Below are 24506 nucleotides of genomic sequence, written 5' to 3' on the forward strand. Positions count from 1 at the left end.
AGATGATCTGCTGCTATTTACAGTTAAGAGCTTATTAATCAGTTTTTTTTTGTCTCTGTTTTTTTTGAAAGTTCTAAGTTGCATTTCAAATGAGCTGTTGCTGATCCAAGGATTTTTGCATGTGCTTTGGAAGCATCGCTGTCAGAACAGACTGATGAGAAGCAAAATCAGTAAACATCAAATTATCAAGCTATCCGCTGGTATAGATAATTCTTTTTTTTTTTCATGCACAACGCAAGCCCAAGCTTAGCAGAGTAGAGACACAAGTTCAACATTATTCTTTTTTTTTTGTAAAAATCATCAGTCATAAAATCCCAGTAAAAATCACCAAGCAGTTAGAATGTTTTTTTCTCTCTGTAATTACAACTAAAGAACAAACAAAAATGCATAAAAACATAATTGATGTGATTTCATTTCGTGTCTGAAGGTGGAATATCCTCTTGTGAGTGACTGATGAGACACACACACACACACACACACACACACATACCAGTCAGTGGTAGGAGTGGACTGGGTGGGAGGGGTCAACTGGGCTGTTAGCCTGAGCAAGGCACTATGGGGTCTGGGCCCTGTTTGCTTTGCCACTCCTGACCTGCAACACTCCATCCAAGCACTAGAGGGCACTCCAAACCACATCACTTTATAGAGAGCGAGGAGGATTCCTGATCACCTTCAACAGCGGTTGGTGGTGGGGGGGGGGGGCAAACCTTTCAGATTTATGAAAAAGGATGTTTTTGTTGGTGAAAACTCGTCCTCGGGCTTATCATTTCCAAGGACGCTGAGAACTTGCGCTTCAGTCAGAGCAGATGAAAGGTAGGTAGGTAAGCACTTCTTCCTCCTCATCCTCTTTATCCTCCAACCACAAAGCATCAGGCCGCCTCCCTGAGATGAAAAGTTACAATCTAGATTTCATGTCTGTTATTAGTTACTATGGCACACAGGATTGTCCCAGTCCATCTCCTTTTTCTTTTCTTTTTCTTTTCCTTTGCAGAGGGAAAGGGCGTCCTCCTCTTTAAAACTTTTAACAAGCCCAGATGTCAGTGTCCCGATCAGCCACGACAGACTCGATCCATGGCATTGACAGAAAATAAAGGTCATCTCTTGATATTCACAGTAGAAAAAATATACATACAAAAAAGACAAAAACAAATCTGAACAGTTAAACAGACAAAATGGAGGAGAAGTGGGATTTTGGAAATCTGTTTTGACCACAAAGAGACAGATAGAGAAGCATGAGGGTCCACAGCTGAGCTTGGTTAAAGCCGCTCATGTAGGCGATCACAGATACAGTATGAACTGAGAGTCACAGGTCTCTCTGGTTTTTTTTTTAGCTCACGCTAAATGACGATCACATCACGTCCCCAGAAACTAACAGAGCCGCTACTACATACAGTCAAAAGGACTGGTGTAAAGCTACATTTGCTTCTTCCAGTGCCTGGGGTAAGAATCCTCTTACGAGTACTTTTCTGGTCTGTAGTGATAATCAAATGGACTGTCCATGAAGCCAATTTACTGTCTGGTCTTCCACATTTTGTAAATACTTCAAAATAAAAATCAAATCCGGACTAATACTCGAATATCTCAAAAGCTTGTCCAAACTAAGCCAAATGAAACCTGAATTCAAAATCAGGGACATAATGTGATGAGCAGAGCTCCCGACAATGACCACATACTGCAGGAGTCTACAGTGTGTCTCTTTGGGACAGAACTGAAGACGTTTCTCACACACACACCACACTGGAAACTAACTCATTGCTGCAGTGTTGGTTAATGGACAATAGAAGTGACATTGAAACGATGGGATACTGAGTGACTGACAGGGATGCTTTAGGCTCTTTAGACTGATTCATCCATATGCACTGAGGTAGACTCTGGCCAAACACAAAGACAATGACAATAACTAACTACCTAACTCATTAAACTAACTAGTACTCTTGCTGCTCCTCCCTGTACACGACAAACTACGCTCTTACTTCACTCTCAAAACACCTTAAAAATGCTCAACTAAAAAAAAGCTAAGTGTGTTCTTCTTATACAATGACAATGATCATAATAAAATAAATATCTGGTATTTCAACAATATGGGCACCATCTTAATTAATAATTGCATATTTGAGTGTGTGTGTGTGAGAACACCACCACAAGATAAGCAACCTAAGTCAAGGCGGAGGCAAGAGCCACGTCTCACTTCCGAATGACATACTAAATTCTATGTATGTAGTGTGTCTATAGTGGAAAAGCGAGTGCAGTCACACTAACTGCAAAATGACTGTACTGTTGAGAGCTTGTGTGGAACTGTGACACGGCTAAGCTCCACCATTTTTCTGACATGTACGCAAACCAGCAGACATCCCATCTCACTTCTTTTTTTTTTTTTTTAACATAAGCCTTCAAATGCAAATGCAGATACAGCCGTGAATTTTCTGTGCCTCTCCTGACTCATGAGGAATAACAGACAGAGATCACAGAGGCGCGCGCGTGTGTGTGTGTGTGTGTGTGTTATAACTAGCCAACAGAACTAGGCTGGACGTGGCTGTGGGTTTGAGAAGGCACTGGTAAAAATATGGAGACAGCTTCTCCACTTTCCTCCGACTCCCGATTCTGTGGGTTCTCGCTGCTGACAGAGAGCTGCCAACACTTTGGCTATACTATAGTAAGTGCTGAATGCTGTTCGGCTAGACTGGAAACCACACTGGTCTGTGTGTCCAGAGAAAAAAAGGGGAAAAACTTTTCAAGGGTTGTGGAAGGGTAACAGTTTAAGGAGCGACAAACCTCAGAACATTTTAGAGTGAAGATTTAGTAAAAACCAATACTGATTTATCTCTTCTCAATTATTATTCATGTGAGCACTGGTGTGGGGTGTGGTGGAGGGAACAGGCAGTTCTGACTAAATCCTGGAATGTCAGACCTGAGTGAAATAGCTGCTGCACACTGTGTCCTGACTGCCTAACTGCATGTGATAGCAGAGAGGGTAATAAGATTAACAATTGCTCACACTCTGCCTCCCTCTCAGACACACTGAAAGACAAGAGAGACGAGGACGCTGCCCTCCTCTCTCTCGCTCTGCTACCTGCTGGGGACTCTGAATACACTCGGAACTTTCCATATTTGTCTCCAGCCCTACGCCACAAAACATGGAAATTTCCACCAGCCTGATTTTGAGCAGTGATTTTAGCAGCCAATGGGAAGGGAGCCTCAGGGAGACAGAGGAGGGGGAGAGTGCGGGAGGTTTGTGGTGCAGAGTAAATCTGACACAACGACAATGACTGCAGGTTGTGAAAAAATACAAATAATAAAAAGTTTCATCTTAAAACAGAGGTCCTGACCTGAGCCAGGACATTTGAATTTGGTGGACTTGGAGCTGGTCATAGACCTGACAAACAATTAAATGAAAGACCTTATTATCAATTTCTCCTGCATTTAGAAAACCTGGCGGTAACTCCCACCATCCTCTGAACAACGCAGGAAACTGAAAAGCCGCTACTGTCACGCTAACACAAGGAAGTACAATCAAAAGCCGGGGACAAGCTCTCGACCCAATCTCTGACCTCACTGACGAGTTACACGGACAACTAGCACGACCACATGAAAGCTATATATATATATAAAAAAAAAAGAAAACTGTGATAAGATAAGAAACACACTCCAGCGTGACCTGACCAGAGCAAATGGACACAAACACACATCAGGTGCACTTCAGCCTAGAAAGACCTCATTCCCCTTTTACATAAGGAGTTTTTTGGTTAATCTACTTTTTTTTCCGTAGTTGTAATAAAAGTTGCCTCCAAATATTGACAGCTCTCAGAGGGACTGAGGTTTATAAAAATAAAAGAAGCAGTAAGTCAACGATATTTTGCGGCTTTTCCTTTTTTCCACCGAGATGGAAAAAAGTACTTGAGGGTTGGAGTCTGGAGGCCAAAGACACGGAGAGCACTATTGGTACATTAGTGTAATTTCCGGGGCTATAAAGTAAGAAAGAAAACAAAACTGGCAAAACAAAATAATAGCAAAGTAATAATCTTACAAATATGAACTATTTACAAAACATCAATATGTCATATATTATATATAAAATATTGGCACAGAAATGCCAATATTCCATATATACTACATATATATTATATATATTCATATACCCACTAAAATATATCAAAGCAGCAGCTATTGGTCAGTCTGAGGAACTCTTTTGTCCAATTCTTAACTGTTTAAATATCCTTCAGCCATATAGTGAGGACACAGAGGTAAAAAAAGAGAGAGAGAGAAACAATAAAAGTAAATAAATTAAAACTATTCACCAAACACCCGATGAATCTGTGTGTCGTTTGGAATTCTGCAGAACCAAAAAAAGAGAAACAAACAAAAAGAAGACATTCTAGGAATAGATGTTTTGTTCTAGGATCAAGTCTTTGCAAGTCATCCCACTGTTCCAAACAGATTCATTGTTCAAGAGGAAATTAGCATGAGCGCTGATAGACACTTCTCTTCGTTTATAGGCCACGTATAAAAAGGCCACTATCTGAGTAAAAAGATTTCACTAGGATCAAAATAACAAAGCACGGAAAAGTGGAAATGCCGATTTGGTGGTGGGGGGGAGAAAAGACGAGACGAGTCTTGAGGAGGATGAGCATAAGCAGCCATCTTGGTTGTCTAAGGTTTGTCGAGTTCACAGTTTGTTTATTTTCCTCTTCGTTTCCAACATGATGAGTCCTGGAAATGTGAAAATAGTGAAAAAATAATAGATAATCTGGCAATAGACAGCCCGGTGTGTTAGAGAGGAAGTTAAAAAAAACAAAAGGTGTGCACTGTTAGTGGTGCACTGTTTGCATCCCTTGCTTGCCTGTGATTGGCAGCCTTGAGGAAAAAAATAAAAAGTCCTGAGATTTCTGTTTGTTTTTTGTTTTTTGAAGGGCTACTCCAAGAATAAGAATCATAAGAAAATGATGAGAAGAACATGATGGATGCAGAAAAATGGATTTGAACAGAAAGAAGGGTTGGGAGAGGTTCAACAAGTTCTTTTAGGAAACAGGAAACGTTAGGAGGGGCTGGATCTGGGCAACGATAAGATTCGTCCATTTTTCTTTCCACCGTTCATGTGTGTATAGGGGACATGCTCCTCATAGTTCCCCCTAAGGGCCACAGACGGCCCGCTGTCCCTGCCTAAGCTCTCCTCTCTCTGCGAGTACGAAGATGGGTCCAGAGGGATGCTCTCCATATTGTCCAGGTCCAGGTCAAACTCCTCTGTCTCATGGACTTTGTTTTCTTCACTGTAGAAGAAGGAAACCTCGTGGAAAGATGGGTGCAGGTCCTCACGCAGCATCTCAATGATCTCGTGAAACAGTGGCCGCATCTTGGGGTTGTACTGCCAGCACATCTGCATCAGGTTGTGCCTAGGAAAGAGGATCATATATATCTGTATATAAACATATCATATATAACACTTAAACATGAATGAAACTTCTAGAAACTCGTGACACTTAGATGAAGCTCTTCACACTGCCCATCCACACACTTTTATATCATGGATCTATATGCATCACATATTCATTTGCTGCCTGCACAAGGACACACCAGCATAATAGACTAGTAAAGCCGGGGATCAAACCCCCGACATTCCGTGAGGAAGACGACCTGCTCCACCCAGCGATCACAGCCATTCAAGCAACTTTGCACATCATGCAATCATAGTAAGGTTATTATTTGGCAGTGAACTATATACTTTGGAAACCTGGTGCAAACAGTTACAGAAAAAGAACCTGGAGTTGGTTTTTAATTATCAAAGTCCCTCCTAAAATATTAAGTCTAATCATAATATTTTTAAGTTACCACAAAGTTGCTCTTTAGTCACAACTGTGCAGATATTCAAGTTGAAGGTCAGTAGATACTCACATTCTCTCTGGGCAGTTGTCTGGCCGGTCCAGGTAACCTCCATCCATGACAAACTTTAGAACCTGCTCGTTAGATAAACCTTGGTAAGGCTGCTCTGCCAGCGTGCTGATCTCCCAGAGCACAACGCCAAACGACCTGCGACACACGCACGCACACACACACAGGCAAATGTGATCAAATTCACCAGGAATATCATCAGTATTGAGAGGTCCAGACAACAACTTCTTCAGCCTTACCAGCAGTCAGAGTGGGCAGTGAAGACACCATCCTTTAGTGATTCTGGAGCCATCCACCTGACAGGAAGCAGACCCTTTCCTCCTTTACGATAGTAGTCCGTCTCATATATATCTCGTGTCATACCGAAATCTATGATGTAGAGAGGGAGAGAAAAAGAAAGAGAGTGAGAGTGAGAGAGAGACAGAGAGTGAGAGTCCAAAACACCTTAGCTGTAAGCCCACAAAAGAGTATTTTCCCTTTGACAATTACATTAAACTGACAACTGCTTTATATCTACCATAACACAGGACGAACTAGGACAAACAAAGACGAGCTACAGTACCTCCAATCTTAACAGTGTAGTCCTCTGCCACCATGCAGTTCCTGGCAGCCAGGTCTCTGTGGACAAACTTCTTGGCATTGAGGTAAGCCATGCCATCTGCAATTTCTGCAGCCATCTGGATCATCTCCTTCAGTGTGGGTGGTGGACGGCCTGTAGGGTTGTTCTACAAAACAAACACACAGAAATGCATTTATGCAGTCTGACAGTGATGAGTGTTCATAAGTGCGCACAACTATGCTGCCTTTAGCTGTGAGGATTACACCCACATGGGAAGGATGTTTTGAAAGGGACTTCTGTGAGACTTACGTCTGAGTCTGGCCTGAGACTCCGCAGGTAGCTCTTCAGGTCACCGTGAGTCATCAGCTCCATCACGACTAGAGTGGGTTGACCTTTGGACACGACACCCAAAAGACGAACCTACATAGAAAAAAGGAAAGCAAAACACACTTGGTCATACACAACTAACATTTGATGTTAGAGGTTTTGGTCACTTACATCCGAGGCACGAGATATAAAAAAAAAGAATTATAATTCACACACCGAATTGTTTTAATTAAATGTAGCTGTTGACACCATCACATTTATAGTTTAACCTAATGATCACTGTTATATTTCAAATCTCTCAGTATTAATATTAGACCTTTAAAAGGGTCCAGTATGTAAGACTCAGTGACATCTAATGATGAGACTGTGGGGTGCAACAGAGAAACAGCACCGTTCAACCCTCAATTTCAAACTATTTGCATACCAGAAAGGAAATCAACTTTTTTTAATCCCACTTTTTCATCTTCTTCATTATTACTGCATCTGGTTTATGTGGACCCCCATAAATTGGTTTATATTAAAAGCTATTTTGTTGAATTTCTGCCAGTAAAACCACCTAAATATTACACATCGTATGTTAAAAAAAAGATTCATCCAGTTCAATAGGTAGCTGTTCATTAGTGTTAAGTAAGCTGCCTAATAAAAGACTACTAGTATTTGTTTTGGGAGTGTGTGTCAGTATGGTATCATCAACACATCCAGTGAATCATGACACTGTGAAACATACACGTTCATGCTGCACATAGACGTTTTGAGAGCTGCGTCAGTGGCCGTGTTAGTCGGTTTCTCATAGATTTGTCAAAGGAAACGGTTTGAAAAGAGCTTTTGCAAAACTGTGTCGTACCACGTGGTGACAAATGAAGGCCTTCATGACAGAGGCTTCGTTGAGGAACTCAATCCTCTCCCGCAGGCTGGCCGATTCATTGACCGTCTTGACAGCTACTTGTGTATCCGGGTCTCCTTTGATAATGTCCTTGGCAATTCCTTCGTACACCATGCCAAAGGAACCCTGACCCAGCTCTCTGAGAATATTGATCTTCTCCCGGGGCACCTCCCACTCATCCGGAACGTACACTACACAAAACGTACACAAATGACCACGGTGATGAGTGAACCATTCACAAAGGATGCATTGGCTGTACATCTCAGTCTTAGTAATTGCCCACAGATGCTCTTCTTACCATCATTGGCACTGATATACTCAGGGTTTGAGGACGCGATAAGAGGTCCTGTTGGGCCTTCTGTTTGCCTGCAACCCAACCACACAATGCATCTAAAACACTGACAATAATCCCAATTTCTCCTTTGATGTCATAGAATACAATCTGCACAGTGAGTGCCGGGGGGTATTTGATCAAATGTGTGTGAAAGATCTTACTTCATCTTGAAGATCCAAAAGACTCCACCTCCTACAAACAGCAGCAGGATGAAGCAGAAGACTGGGCCAATCACGATCCAAACTAAACCAGGATCCGCTGCAGTAAACACATATGTCAAAGGTCAGACATCAAAGGGGATTGCAGTGTGTGAAAGAACAAACTGCCAGAAAGTATAATAATGTGTGAATAAATCAGAACAGATCTGAAATCAAACATTGACCAATGTCTGATTTCCAATGTTTTTCTTAGCAAATATGTAATGAAATAGTAATGAAAGACTGATTGACTTACGGTTGGGCATGAAGAAGTACGTAGTGTCCGTAAAAGAGCCATTTCCTGCCAAGGAGGTGGCACGGACTCTCACACTGTAGTTTCCAGGCTGCAGAAGTGCAAGCTTCGTGCCACCAGACGTGAGGTAGGCTGGCCGTGACACACAAGCTGTATGAATCTGGAAAGATTTTCAGAATAAGATTAAATCTGAATAAATCACAAAAAAACAAGAGCAAATAGAAGGAAATTATTTTAATCTGCTTCCCACTATTTGTTGATAGAGTAAAAACTCCACTCCAATACTGTGATCCTTTAAAGTGTGTATATGAAAAAAAGATTTCTGACTTTGTCACCCCATAGGAAGAAGTATTATTGCCAGCTTGGAATAACTAAAAAAATCACTACATGTTTTTTTGTTTGTTTCTGTTTTAAATTAGGTTTCAAATAAGGTATAATTCAGCAGTATTCTCTGCTCTGAAACACTGGGTGTTCGTCCACTAGAGGAGCTCAACACTTATTTAGCACTTTAGTGTGTGGACCAATGCAGGTAAACATCAGTGTGTACAGAGTATAAATGTAACCGTTCCAGTATCAAACACAGGCTTCGGTGAGGAACAAAGCAGGTAGTTAGTCATTGTTGGTACAGAATATTACCCTAAAAACTCTGGTATCAAACCACTTGTTTAATAATCACGTAGAGAAGTGACATGTTCACCATTTTGGTTGCAGTTTAATGACATAGTGTACACAAATAGAGATGGTTTAGCTAGTCCTGCCCTCTCCCTCTTTCTCTGTTAGTGGCACCTGCAGCCTCACAGCAAGAGTCTGCTTTTGTTTCTGTTTGTCTTCTGTCATTTATTTCCTCAAGTGGCAGAGTTTTGCTTTTCTGTGCATTTTGGGAGAATGCAAGAGGACAACTCAAAGTAGTAGTGTAGGAACAGGTAAAGTTAACAGGTAAAGCCATATTTTTAGGCATGTCTGCAAAAATCCTGATCAGAACTGGAGGGAAACAGAACTGTTTTCAGTCTTAACACCATAGTTTCTTTTAACATGTTCTCAGCCACCATTTTCTAACATATATAACGAGTGAAGGGAAGAATCTCTGCATTTGCTTTACAAAGTAAATTGTGCATACAAACAGGTTTTTAAATGTACAAGCATTTGGAGAGGATTCGAAGCTTTTAAAAACTGGAATTGACACAGCAGTGAATTAGATAATTGCAAAAGCAAATATTTCAAGATGAATCATTGACTCACTGAAGTTATTATAACCATCTAACTGATTTTAAGTAATTTAATTGACAATTCACATTACACTTCTATGTAACCCCTGGCTAGAAATTAACAATAATGTGAGATTCAATGTCCAGACTTCACTCCATGACACTTAACCTAGACAATGACTAGAGTGAGAGTAAAAGTGGAACAATTGTAAAACAATGTAGTCTAAAATAACATCAGTACACCAATGAATAAACAGAGAACAATAGCCCCACATCCTTGAGTCTGTTGCCCCCAGTGTATGCTGGAGGGTATTGCAGTGCTCTAATCTCAGGATGCTAAAATGTGTCTTTAAATTTTTTTTTTTTTTTATAATTGCCTTAATTTGCCTTAAATTAAGTTATAACAATAACTTAATTTATTCCTAATTATTTAACATGAACACGTAATTTGGGTTGGGGGTTGATTCTATTTGATCCTTTTGCTTGACACTTAAAAATGTGTCAATATATATAACAATAATAATAATAATAATGAAAAAACAACAAATTAAATTTGGTTATATGATTCCCATGAAGACAATCCGTGTTATATTGTGCAATGATCACCAGTAAGTGTGTATTCTAACAGTACACCACCACACTGAACAGTTTCATTTAATCAGAACCTGACATGTTCTCAGCTTCCACTCAAAGGGTTTGTTAGTTTGTGGTCTGTTTTCAGCGCAGTGCTAGATATGTCGACTGAGATCAGTCCATCCCTGCCACTGCATTCTAGTCTTCCTTGTTGCCTCTATCACTATGGTAACAGACCTGCTACTGGCTTCTGGGGTCAGGCAGTACAGCAATGAATAGCAATGAGACATGAATTCACACATTTACAGCAAAGTCAACAACAACATGGGTGCACAGACACACACACAAGCACATATGTATGCGGTCACAGTCTGTCATAGACAAACATTTTTGCATACACTACACAAACAATATGCAAATATATGCAGCAGTAAAAATGAACACACAAACAGTGATAGAACAGGGAGTCTGTCAAATATTTATCATGTTCCCTTTTCTATATAAAGAACAGGCAGAATCATCATGTGTTCACCTGGGTGAACCATTCTCTTAGCATTTCATACCATCATCCATGTCTATTAGCATACCATTTTAACCTTAAAGCTCCATTTTTGTTGATTTTCACTATGGAATGAGGTCATTTTTGCTTCCTCTTTCCCTCTCTCATCTCTGACTTCCTGATTTTTCCACTTTCCTCACACTAGAAAAGTTGGGCAATGGTCGATACTGACCTCTGTGTCTCCAACCTTCCTGTAGAAGACCTCATACAGGATGATGAGGCCGTTAGGGGTTGGAGGTGCATTCCATTTGATCAACACATAAGGAGGTTCAGCTGACACTATTTCATGGGTCACAGGGCCCGGGATGTCATCTGCTTTCTCTGTAGGTAACGGACATAAAAAACAAACAAACAAACATGTGACACATGTATAATAAAGATACTGATTATTGTGATTACTTATTGCTTAGCAGCTTTTGAGACATGAACTGCAGGTTATGTCCAGAGATTTAGGTCCAGACATTCTCCCCATATTGCTGTTCACATGTGAGAAATGCTGCAAGACACAGTCTGGATAAGATGTGTTCACAGTAGCAGAAGTATCTTGCCTGGTGCCTGGTTAGCATGCAGGAAGGGCAACACTTGCCAATTCACTCCCTGTGGTTCCTCCGGTGTTTCTCCTGATGTGTTCTCAAATGAGCTAACTCAGACATGCAATGACGACTATTGTATTTGACTTGCATTAGTTGTCTGTAGTTTCACTGTAGCTAGCAACTACTGTGGACAACCCAATTAAATGAAAACTGTGCATATTTGAGAGTGAGGTTTGCATGTGCTCTTACCCTCTGGCATGGTTCGGGCACTGACATAACTAGCCATGCTGCAGCGTTTGAGGTCCACTGGATCGTTGCAGGCCATGATCTCTATCTTATAGCTGGTAAAGTGATAAAGGTTGGAAATAACTGTTGACTCTTTCGTGAAAACCTTCAGCTCCACCTAAGCAGAAATGATGAGAAATCGTATTACTCCAACAAGATCAATGATTCATATACTCTGCCTTGCTTTTTTTTCCCTGGAAGTGACATTTTATGAAAAAGTTTATTTCACTTCTGTTTAGTTATAATTAACTGTAAAATTGAACAGTTTAACTTTTTAGTTTTATGTGAAGTTCTATGAACCCTTGAACCTACAGAAAATAACTCTTAAAATATAGTTTTTAAAACCTTGGACCCCCACTCATCCTTGTCATCTTCAGTGCCAGGAGACTTAGAGCCAAATACTGAACTGGGGGTCGAGGTAAGGAAGTGCGGGGTTTGAGTAGCGTTGGCAATTCCCACTGAGCGTCGCCGACGAGATGGCCTGAGGAAACAGAGCAAAAGGTCAGTCAGTCTGCGAAGCTTTATCAAAATGCAAACTACAGAAATCAATTCTTCAACATTTTGTTTACAGGTTTTTTATACGATTGTTCATGGATATCAGACGAGCCATGAGCATTCATGTGAATTAGACTCAGCAGATGGCAGAGACCAGTGAGGACCTGCATACACTGACCTTTACAGTGTGTGGCTTAATTTGACTGCATGGCATTTATACACACAAACAGTAACAGCTAATGGCAAGCTGGAAGAGCTACCCACCATCACCACTCAGTGGTGCCAATGAGCAAAGTTTGTTTTACTCTGAGTGGCCATCAGTGTCAGAAGACAACAAAGTCATCATAAAGTTAACATAAAGAACTTCTGCAGTGTGATTTTATGCAACATCAATTAGAATTGTTGTTATTTCATTTTTTTTTAAAAAAACAATTAAGTGTCCTTGAGAAATGCACCACTCACATGTGGTGCTGTGTCTCCTTCACTCAACAGGGAAGTGTAAGACTGAGTTAATGAAGAACCACTGCTTACTTGGGTAGAAAATAGTGGTAAATACAAAACCTCCTGATTCATTTTGCATATAGAGGATGAGAGAGCAAGAGGAGATTGTACTCCTTGTCTGGAGCTGACCTTGGATGATTTCAGTGGCCTGGGTTCAAAATGCAACTGAAGTGTGTGTGTTTGGGTGTTTGTGTGTGTCCAACTGGCCGTATGCATGACTACACCCCTGACTGGCATGAATGATAATGGGCAGAGTAATCACTCCCCTAGGGTAGAGAGAGAGAGAGAGAGAGAGACTGTGGGGGTGTGGCGGTGTGTGTGTATGTGGGTGTCAGGGGAGAGGGCAGGGGTACCGGGCTCCAGAAAAATAGCACCTCCCACCCATATTAACTCACATTAGTTTCCCTGTGATTTACTCTGAAAACAACAATAACTACTACATGTTGAACCCTAATCGCACCCTAACCTTGAAACATGTCTACTCGCTTGCTTTTTGTCCCTGTAAGGAAGAAAAGTCTCCGTAATGTGACAGCGCAACCAGATTTAGGGTCCCTACCACATGAGAAATGTCTAGACCGCGCACACACGCACACAGATAGATGAGAGACAGTTGGCACTGAGTCACTTTGAGACATGCATCATGTTGGCTGCGACAGAAGAAGAGTGATGCAGTCTGGACAGGGGACTTCCAGTGTATTTGCAGTACGGCCACAAACGAACAACAAAATAAGCTCCTCTTTGTGACACTGTCCCTAAAATATGTAAATACATTTGAACATGTAAATGCACTAGTGTCATAGATTGAGCAAATTCTGTGGCAAACACTCCTGCTGTAATTCTAAAACATCAGACATAGTCTTTCCCCTTGGAGATGGTGTAAAGATTACAGATGTATGTATACCTGCTCTCAAAGACTTCATTGTGGAGAAAGTTCTCAAAGGTCTTGCGGTACTCTATCTCCTCCTGCTCCTTCTTCAGCTGGTTGTCTGTTTTAGGGCAGGCGCAGCACCGGCCTCCTGATGTGAGCTCGTCTGTGTGGTTCCACTTCTGTTCTTCCTCACTGTCTAGGTGGGTTGGGGTGCGAGATGGTAGCTTCACTCCTGGGTAGGAGAAACAGGTGTGAGAGAAATCAGGAGAAACGTAAAACGTGCAGCAGCTCATTTGTTCACTAAAACACCCCTAGGGCAGACTCAAGTGTGGCAGCCTGTGAATACTGACCTTGGAGGCAGTAGTCAAACTTGTACAGGTCGCTGTCTTCGGGCTGCTTGCGGCAGATGACCCGATAGTGGGTGATGTTGCCATTGGGACTTGTTGGGGGCTTCCACTTCAGGATAATCTGGGAGGAGGAGTTGGAGGAGGAGATTGGGTCTAGAGGCACCGAGGGCTCTGGGAAGGAGAGGGGAACACAGTAAGACAGTATTAGTATCACATGAGGCTTCATTCAAAAAAAATTCAGTGAAAGGATCAGCACTGAGGCCAAAGTGCTGCATTTGTGTGTGCATTTCTGATGGAAAACAAGATCGTTTTTGATAATGTTTTTGTCATGTTTTCAAAAAAGATAAAATGATATTCACCATGATATTTTTGAAAACATTTAAAATGCATTCTAATACAACCACACAATTACGTAAATGTACACTTTTTGGTAGAACCCCTGCAAAAGTCCAAAGACAAAACTGAATAAATTAATAATTTGTTCAGTTCAACATTGCTTATTATTGCTTGAAGGTTACCTGCTGGGTTAGGGTTAACATTCCAGACTGCAGGCGGCACTACTCTATGGAGCAATGATTGAATTAGGTCCTTGTTTCATTGGCACATTAATGTGCATAAGTAAAGAGGTGACAGTGTTTACATTCCAACCAAAGATTCGATATTTTCCTATGACTGGCAGCAAGTGGCTGCTACAAGCCAAGAACATAGTGATGGTGTGGAGGAAAACAATGGATACTAAGCAAATGTTGATCTAAACAATGCAGGTTGAAAATGTTAATAACAGGTAGCAAATGATTTATGGAGAAGGAAGAAGGAAATGCATTCAGGATGTTTGCTATGCCTCAAAGACAGAACACAATGTGTTCTTGGTGACTAACACTGAATGTAAACAGAACTTTGTTTACAGAATAAATTCCACAGGATGCCCTTAAGCATGCAAGTCAGAAATAAACGCCAGACAGTATATTATTTCCATGAGAAACATTTGTAAAGACTTTCATTCTCTACAGTCAACTCAACAGTCTCAAGTGAATACAATGTCAAAAACAAAGAATTGAAAGTCTTTCAAATCTAAAAAGTGTGAGTTTTTACTGTGTTATAACTCACTGGAGGCGTTGGTGCGAACATATATGATCTCACTCTTGGCTCCATGAACCTGATGCTCATCAGATGCCGACAGTTGAGTTTTAACCATGATAGCATATTGGGTCCAGGGCTTCAAAGGTCGGATTAGGTGCCCCGGATCCTCTGACTTTCTGTTGTCCGCTGGACGAAGTGGAGGTTCAATATCAGCAATTGCCCAGCTGTTAGAGCCACATGCATCCTGGCCGTCGAACTCGGTTACATTCCTATAGGGTCTGGAGCAAATATAAAAAATATTGGGTCAGACGATATCAACCGCCTACAGGCATAAGATACAGTACTATTCTAGATATGAATGTACTGTATTTTCTGTACTGTATCTGTTTGTGTCTTGTCTTTAATCAGCTTGAAGACTTTTCTCAATCGAGCATAACAGTTGCTCAACGAGACTGAATATTATAATTCAGTTTTACTATGTTTGATAACATGACATTAAAACAAAATCCCTTCATTTTATTTGATACTTACGCCTCCTTGTAAAGAACCATAAATCCAAGCAGGTCTCTAAAATCCGTGGGCCAAAAGGGCTGCCACTTCAACATTATCATATTTGATACGGTCTTGATCGTGGTGAACTTCAGAAGCTTGGTCTCACCTAATGGACAAAACAGACAATTCTCAGAATATATTTCAGTAAAAGAGCCAATCACACTGCAGGAACTCAAAAGCGTTGAACACTGCTGCTTCTTCATAAGGTTCATGAAATCACACCAATATGGATTAAACCAAACAAATGAGCAGGACAGCGTTTGTCTATCAATACTAAGCTAATATTGGTATTAGTAAAACATTTGTTAGAACTTAACATTTTAAAACAAGTGTATTTAATAATGCAACATGCACTGTGGCACATTATGCCATGATCCGGCCAATAAACACAATATTTATATTTTTAGTTATCTTACAGGAGGCTTGGTCCCCGTTGTTGCGTACAGCAATATCATTCTTTTGGTTGCGTTCCTTGGTTCCCGTAACCTCCTCCATCTTTCTGATTTCAGACATGCAAAGTTTGGAGTTGTAGTGGAAGAATGTGCGACCACGCAATATGGTCAGGTTGTGCTTGGACCAGTCCCACAATTCTCGCAGGTTTTGGTTGTCCAGGGCATACAAGGCATAAATACTAAAAGAGACAGGAAGGACAGAAAAAAATTTAATACAACATAGGATTCAGATGGGACGAGAGGAGAGGAGAGGAGAGGAGAGGAGAGGAGAGGAGAGGACTTACTCTGCCTCAAGATGCTGCCCTCTGATGACACGTAGTTTGCGTAGAAAGGAAAGGGAGACGAGGGCGTATGCTCGGCGTACAGTCAGGTATCCTGTGATCTCTTCAATCTGGCCCAAACTAGCCTCCAACTCAGCAGCTATGTTATCTGTGAGGGGATAAGAGAGTTGGTCAAATTGACAGCTGTGGTTGACAAGTGATAGCAAAGCAGACAAACTAAATTACTGTTCAAGTCCGGATAAAGACACTAGCAGTACAGCAAAGTGGAGACATTGAGAACACTAGAGCCTCTACAAGGAGGCCTGTCACACAGTGAGGTGCAGCAAGACTTACTCCCGCCTCGAATCTTGATGGTCATGCTTCCGTGGAGAACCGTGCAGCCTCTCAGAGCCTGTGCTGAAGTTACCGAATCAATCGTCTTATTTCCTGCACACGTTTTAGGACACAGGCCTAAACAAGGTGAACAGGTCAACCTACACACCGAGAAGAGACAATGTAAAAGAACATTTTAACCATTATTAAAAAAAAAAAAAAAAAAATCAGCATCTACAACAAAACTTGGTGATGTTGAATCAATACAGAAAAGCAGAGATATGACATTTAAATATTTACACAGTTGAATGAATGAAAATGGGACCATGGTGTTTGATACAATCACAGCTGTGTAACAACTTAGGTGACAATGTTTGTGTAAGTTAACAGCCCATTTTCCCATTCACCCAGACACAACAGGTTAAGTGGCAGGAGTTGAGACGCTTTATGGGCATTTTTCAGAGTAATGCCTACAGTACAAGAAAACAGCCTCATTTGTGACAGAAGAAAACACAAAATACCACAAATGCTTCTGTGAGTGGATATCAGAAAAGGGATGAAGGAGGACTGAATGGCATGAGGCAGGAATGCACAGTGACGTACTGGTGTGGTGTGGGTGTGGAACCAGGAATGACATATTCAAACAAGGCTGATCTGTCCACAAGAATTTAACTGATATACATGACTTCTACTCACTGGAATCTATGGTGTTGTTCTCTTGTGTCTATAAAGCCAATTTAGTAAATATCCCCACATACTTTATAAAAATAAACTTAATAAACAAAGGGATTGCAAGATTATCGAAAACTGTGCAAATAACACCATAACTGTCTGTGAAAAACTGAACAGAAATCAGCATTTCTGAGTGTTAGGTTTCCCAAAATGATGTCTAAAATGTCTAAAAGGACGGACAATCAAAAGGAACACAGTAAATCAATAAATGAAGAGAGATGCAATCAGAGGTGACTCTATATACTTATCTCAATTAATGTGGCATGACTCTTCATAAACCTATAGGCTTTTAGGGTCAGAATAAGATTACGCGATCTCTCGTCCACATTTGAGATTTAATCATTATTATTAGTGCCGAGCAACAGAGGACAGCTTTTTCATCCTCATGTAGCACATGCAACGTGCATTCACACACACACACGCACAAATACACAATCACAGACGACAAAACCAACGTGACTAGAAACATCAGCTGCAGTTCCCGACAGGCTTCCTCTGTTTCTCTCACTCAGCTCCATGAGTTGCATCCTCTCCCAGTAAACATGTGCTTTTGCACGTAATCACACTCTCTTTCTCAAAAGGCAGGCCTTGTCTAGCGAACAGCTGACCTTATTTGCCACATGCCACACAGAGAAAAGAGACCCGATGCTTCATTCACAAATGAGCACTTTTTTTTGAAGCCCCCTTGAAAGAACATTATCCCTCTCTTTAATTCCACTTCCAGCCTTGACATCCCCAACCACAAAGAGCTGTCTAACACATAAACAACTAGAAGGTGCTCCGAAACCACATACCTCCGCCAACACTACAACTCTCAGCAACAACTCCCCTGTATTCAAAAACTCTGCTTTTTAACAGCATATCGTTGTACGTGTACATATACATATATATATATATATATATATATATATATATATATATATATATGTATATGTACACATGCATATATATATATATATAGGGGGAAAGGGGGAGAGAGGAGAAGATGTACAAATAAGGATCACAAGCTGGGCCCAACATTCTCTATCAGGTGACCCACACATAAAATGTCTTAAAACTTGTTTTAACTAAATTGTTTCAACATTTGACTGTTGTTCTTTTATATTTTGCATGTATATGTATTAGTTTAACTGAACTATAAATGGCAGGTTGTCTTAGCCAGGTCTCCCTTGTAAAAGACATTTCTGTCTCAAGGCACTTCCTGGTTAAATAAATAAGAAGAAATCGTCCCCCTACTTATTTTGAGAACTGCACCAAATATTACCGTCTGATAGACATAAGCACTACATTTAAAACTTAAGGTTGAGGTGACAATGACATTAAAGAGCAGCCTTAACAGTTGCCCTCAGACAGCAGCATCTGTAGCCAGAGAACAGCTAACAAAGAATGCTGTTGTTCTATGAGTTCCATGCAAAGCTCAAGCACAAACTATATAAGAAGGGTCAGAAATATTTTAATTCTGTTTGTGCAACTCTTATTATAATCCCCCTCTCCAGGAAGCTCAAACATGCACACCCATTCTTATCCAAATCATGGCCCTGTTTTTCTCCCCAACAGCCAGGCCGTGCTACATTCACAACAGTGACATGTAACACTGATTTTTCAGGAGTGTTGTTCTGGTCCTTGTCTTGCTCTTTCGACTCATGATACAAATGGTTTCTCGTTTCCATCTTATGCTCTCAATAATTTACATCAATCAGTGGCCAAATCATTATGAGTGGAAATAGACAGTAATGATCTCTTCAAAAAAAAAAAACAGTGAGAAGAAAAAGTCTAGGACAGGATTTTTTTGTAAGTGTGTCTCCCTCTCCTTCCACATGGAAAATTGTATATTCAGCTTCTCAAAAGTAACGCTCTAGTTGCAGTGTAGAAAGAGAGAATGTTTTGGGCCGTTGTACTGAAAAACACAGACACACAGGCAGACAGGCTGGGTCCAACGGCAGCTCTTAAAGCGACAGTGTTTATCTGTCCGGCTGAACTCTATGACTCGGGACTCCAGAGGCTGCAGCTGATGGATGGTGCTGGAAAGCGCGCACGCACGCACACACACACACAAATATTAAATGTTGAAATAGCAGCTACCTGTCTGAAGTGGCTAAAGATGACACTGTGGAAATATATATATATATATATATATATATATAAAAATATTTATATATACACACACGATTCATCATGATGTGAATGTTATTATCAAAAAACTTTTCCACTATTACAAACATATTTATTTTAATGTTATCAGTAACATTGAATTCCAAAATATGACTAAAATGACATCCCCAGAGTTGCAAAAAACTACAGGAAGATGTTACATTTTACTACCACACACTGTTAAATCTTACTCCATTTCTTTCATCCCATCTCCCTTTTGGTTCTCACAAGAGATTGTGTATGTATGTGTGCGCACATTCATATGATGTGTGTCGTCTGCCTGAGTATCTGGTTGTTTTGTGTGTCTGGGTATAGCTCCTGTCTGCCTGGTTCAGCCACTGCGATGACACTTGTGTTCTTTGTATAACCAATGCAAAGCAGTAACACACACACACACACACACACACACACACACACACATACACCATACATACATACATAGACACACAAGGCCTGAAGCAATGACAACAGATTCCCAAAGTCTGGTTTATCACATGTTTCTGAGGTGCACACAGACACATGCTCACAGAGCACATAAAGGATGCCATTCTGCCGTATACCTGAGGGTGCAAGACTGAGACTTAAAGCAATGTTCTTTTCTGTCTGAGCACCTGATAATCCCTGTAAGGCTGGCATCATGCATGGGAAACTATCAATATCTCTCTCGCTTTCCTAAGAACACACAAGTTTAAATAGACTTGTACATTAATTTCCTGGAGACTAACCCTAACCTTAACCTCTGACCTAAAAATCTGCCTTCCCGCCATACCAAAATGAAATACAGATTTGACTTGACTGTTTTTTTGGTCTGGTAGTCCAAAGGTAACCCTTATGATACACAGAATTTCATTTGGAGGTTATTTTAGGTCTGACGATTTGCCATACACCTCTGTATATTTTCACCCCAAAAAATCTTTGGCTGGAATTAAGCTAATATGGTGAAACACACAAAACAAACAAAATACATAAACACACAAATACACACAGGCACACATACAGGTATACCCGAAACATAACATCACCATCAATCATTCAGACACCTGTGGATTGAAGCATCGCAGACATCTCCAGCACACAACCTGCTCTTTTCCACTGGAAAATGTTTTGTAATGGTGAAACTGATGAACATGTTTTGAGAGCATGCAAATAGTGGTTTCAAGACACGTACTTGGCATCAAAACAAATACAAGTCCTTCTTATTTGGCAACAGCCACTGATGCTACTTAATGAGGAAGTTGGGGATGTTCTGCTGCTGCCGATTACTACGGGTGAGAATGTTACATAAGGTTGTGCCCTTGCTTGTTGCTCATGCAGACAAAGCAGCACGGTAAACAAGGGCAGGTGAGGTCTGGAGAGTAGTTTTGAGGTTTGTTTCACAGTTAAGATGTGGCGTGTGGTACAGGCCGCTTAAGGACAAATGTTTGCCATTCATTTGTCACTTGTGTGAAATACTCTTCTAGCCACTAAAACGTAAAAAATATTGTCCCTCGAGTTCATAAATCCATTGACCTATTATTATCAAATCCCATTTCCAATTCACTATTAATTCCCCTAAAATAATCTCATGTGAACCACTCCACTAGACTACACAAACATGTCCCAGACAGACTGTAAAGTTGAGCTAAGGTTATTCCTGAATAATCCTTTCAATAAGAAAATAATTAGCTATATGGGTGCATAAAGACTCAGCCCAATTATTTCACTCCACTGCACCCATGTAAGCTGTTTGCAAAATAATCAACACTCGGGTATGTTTAGAAATGGTGCCCGTGCTGACAAAAAAAAAAGAAATTTATTTACACCGGCAAAAATCCAGCATACAAAATTAATTTATAAACTTCTGTTTATTCAAGCTGCTTAATTTGTGAGTCATTCTCCTATTTTAACTATTTGCAACTGAAATGAGAAGATGATTCAATATTTATTTGTTAAATTCTGTAGTCATTTCTACATACTTAATTGAGATTAAGATATTAAGGTAAAACACTGGCTTTAGGGTTCAAGTTTTCACACCAACAACGGACGAAGGAATTCAAAACATCAACACACAATAATCATAACAAACCTCTCCAAGGTCACAAATTCATCATGACCGTTGATGTTTTTACCTGCTTAATGTCACTGCTTACGAATGACGAAGGCAAACAGAGAGCAGGTGATGTTTTGCCCTTTTCTTTGCTCATTACTACGTCTATTAAGCATCTGCTCTCAACAAACCTGGCTGTTTGTTCACAAAGGAGGGGACACTTTCCATAGGGGAACTCCTACTCCTGCCTTTCTGTCTGATCAACTTCCAAACACCAACAGCAGTTGTGTGCAAATGTGGAGTGTGGTCATGGAACACTTGTTGTGCTGAAATCATAGTAGGATGTTTTGTTGTGGGTTACAGTCACATCTCATGTCCTTATAGCGATGGGCCGCCATAATTAAAATGGCAATGTTGATGGTGGCATTATGTGAGTGTGTGTGTGTGTGTGTGTGTGTGTGTGTGTGTGTGTGAGTGAGAGAGAGACATACGTAGTGGAGTTTCTAATGGTGTATCCAGAAGGACACTCTGGAATACAGGCCCCATTATGGATGACATATTCATCACAGACCGACTCCCGATCTTGGTTCAACTTCTTAGTTTGTTTACACTGGTTGTGAAGTTCCTAAATTTAAAAACAAGAACAAAATAACATTAATGTATACACAGCATTAGTTGCTTAAGTTTATGATTTCTGCTAAATACTTTGACCAACCTGACAGAAGGCGAAGCTGATGCAGCGCCAGCCCCTGAAGACATAGTATCCAGGGGGACATTTCTCCACACAGGTGTTCCCATGCTGGAGGTTCCTGCAGGCCACACAGCTACTTGCATTACCTGACTCAGAACAGCCGCCCAGGCATTGGTCATGGCAGCACTGGCCTTGGAGGCTACATGCACCATGCTTACAGTTGTCCAAGCACACTGAGGAAGAAAAAAAAAGAGGAAAGAGGTGGTTAATATCAGGTCTTGGAATAAATAAGATGACAAAAAGCCCTACAAATACTTTGCATAAGCCAAGTAATCAATATATAAACAAAATTAACACTCCATCTCACAAAAAATTAAAATAACATGTTTAGGGTACACACATGAACATAGTTCCATACACTATAACAAAAATATTTTCTTAGCAAAGCAAAGAAATTGAGAACGGTGTTACTGCCATCTAGAAGAAAACAGTTCTCGGACTGAAAAACTTCTGACCTTGACAAAAAAAATATAGTCATTAATAACAAAGCACAGAGAAATATAAGACCTGTGATGTCTTTCTTGGGTGCTGAAATGATGACTCTTTACCTCACATATTTGTGTCTAATAGAATAACCAGAAGTTTTCTGAACTATAAAAATAGAGGACTTCATGAACACTAATTGGCCATCAAAAACATAATCGAACAAGCTCCAGGAATAGTTTACATACAAAAATTTAGTTGGGAAACCACTTTGTATTCATTACAAAGTGGTTCAAACCACAATTTACTCCAGTTGGCCAATAATGCCACTCTTCAGCTCTGTGGAAATAACTTTAACTGCTAATGGGCTGAACATTTATGTCAGGTTTCATTGACCTATTAGGAAATATTTCCTGAGTGTTAGTTGTGATGTGACCTGTGCTCTGCAATGATCTTATAAATTAGCGGTTACTGCCTTGTCTGTGAGCCAGTAGACTAATTAGATCTCACCTCATACCAAGCATGTTACCAACTGCACATACTGACTGGTTGCAGACACAAAATGGACTCACAACAGATCAGAGTTGTAAGTGGTGAGTATCCACTCTAGGTAATATAAAACATCAACAAGACAGTTTAAGTGAAATGCCGTCATGTACAATAATAAAACTTTTTATTGACTCTCGACAAACATCTTCACAAACATAACAGTTACCAGTTTCTCAACCTTCAAATACACTCATTTACTTCCACTGCAGAAAACAGCTACATGCGTCCACTGACTCAGTATCCTGGTCATGACACTGCATTTTAATAGCCGTCTCTCGCCATGTTTCTCACTATACTATTAGCTTTGGCAAAAAGCATCATTTTACGATCTCATGACCCTGCTCTGGGTCCTTTATAGATGAAAGGGGTTAGGGTTACCCTTACTAGAAAATGAAGGTAAACTCAGAAAGATGCAAAATAATCAGTGTTGCTGAGTAGCTACAACATTTGAAGAAACAATATTTTGAGCAGTATTCGTCACTCCTACATAGTTGAAAGGTGCAACGGGAGCACAGTAGGATGCCTCGACTCTGAGCACAACACATGAGCTCTCACTTCCAAGGATACGGCTGGCAGCCCCCCTCCTGCATGGGAGGGCTGCCCATTGTGCTGCTGGAGTTAAAGCAGATAGGACAAATGAGGTTGCAGGGGAAGCAGAGGGGTGGGATAATGAGGTTAAAGGAAAGAACAATGACAAAAGGGACAGGAGGTTAAAACCGTGGAGAGGGAGAATGACTAATGCAGAAAAAACATAATCTCTGACCCTCTGGGGTGGTTCATGCAGGGGTCGCACCATTGCATTTTCTTTACCATGTGCTACTAAAGCCACCATTCCAGTTGTCTCTGACCAACAGCTCTTTTCTAGCCCTTCCCCTCTCCTCTGTCTGCAGTGTGTGTACATGCTGTGGCCACGGCATTACAGGGCAGAGCAGGGAAAGCTAAGAAAATTGCCCAATCCAGTTCCAGCTAAGAATCCATGCCGGAGTGCCTCTTCAACCCCAGATCCACCCTCAGCTTCAGCCAATGTGTTTGCTGGCTGGGGGAGGCAGCCATTCAAAGGCCTCTTCCATGATGGGAGGAGAGACGCCCAGGATTAACCCTGGCCTTGCTGGGGCAGACAGAGGGCAGACACAGCTAAGGAGCCAGTGTGCCAGGGAAAATGAATCTACTGCTGCTGCTCCATTGGGTGAATTACAATGCACTTAAGGCTGGACCACAGCCAAACCAGAGATAGGTGGAACAAGTAAACAAGCCGAACATTGCCTCCATTCAGTACATGTCATGAAAAATATGTTTGCACCCTATTTTTATAATAATGAAACATTCAATAAATGATGGCTCTCTACTATTTTATTGTTACTTTTTTTATTATTATTCAAAACACTCTTCCACTCT

At 40.8% G+C, this 24506-nt stretch overlaps 1 protein-coding gene across 1 annotated transcript in view; it reads right to left on the minus strand.

Moving 5' to 3' along the window:
* Positions 1-2361: 2361 nt before the first annotated feature.
* insrb (insulin receptor b) overlaps positions 2362-24506 on the minus strand; it is a 73077-nt gene continuing 50932 nt past the window's right edge. Inside the window, exons 3-23 of the mRNA XM_058639092.1 lie at positions 22104-22312; positions 21880-22013; positions 16501-16640; positions 16171-16315; positions 15851-16065; positions 15414-15540; positions 14910-15160; positions 13806-13973; positions 13489-13687; positions 11937-12072; positions 11556-11709; positions 10946-11094; positions 8440-8596; positions 8148-8244; positions 7951-8018; positions 7614-7843; positions 6752-6862; positions 6446-6608; positions 6123-6252; positions 5887-6021; positions 2362-5387 (exon numbers count right to left, since the gene is read on the minus strand). Of these exons, the coding sequence (XP_058495075.1) occupies positions 5033-5387; positions 5887-6021; positions 6123-6252; positions 6446-6608; positions 6752-6862; positions 7614-7843; positions 7951-8018; positions 8148-8244; positions 8440-8596; positions 10946-11094; positions 11556-11709; positions 11937-12072; positions 13489-13687; positions 13806-13973; positions 14910-15160; positions 15414-15540; positions 15851-16065; positions 16171-16315; positions 16501-16640; positions 21880-22013; positions 22104-22312 (3473 nt within the window). The 3' untranslated portion in view covers positions 2362-5032. The remainder of the gene's footprint in view (positions 5388-5886; positions 6022-6122; positions 6253-6445; positions 6609-6751; positions 6863-7613; positions 7844-7950; positions 8019-8147; positions 8245-8439; positions 8597-10945; positions 11095-11555; positions 11710-11936; positions 12073-13488; positions 13688-13805; positions 13974-14909; positions 15161-15413; positions 15541-15850; positions 16066-16170; positions 16316-16500; positions 16641-21879; positions 22014-22103; positions 22313-24506) is intronic.

Source organism: Solea solea, chromosome 9, assembly GCF_958295425.1.
Source record: "Solea solea chromosome 9, fSolSol10.1, whole genome shotgun sequence".
Lineage (NCBI taxonomy): Eukaryota > Metazoa > Chordata > Actinopteri > Pleuronectiformes > Soleidae > Solea > Solea solea.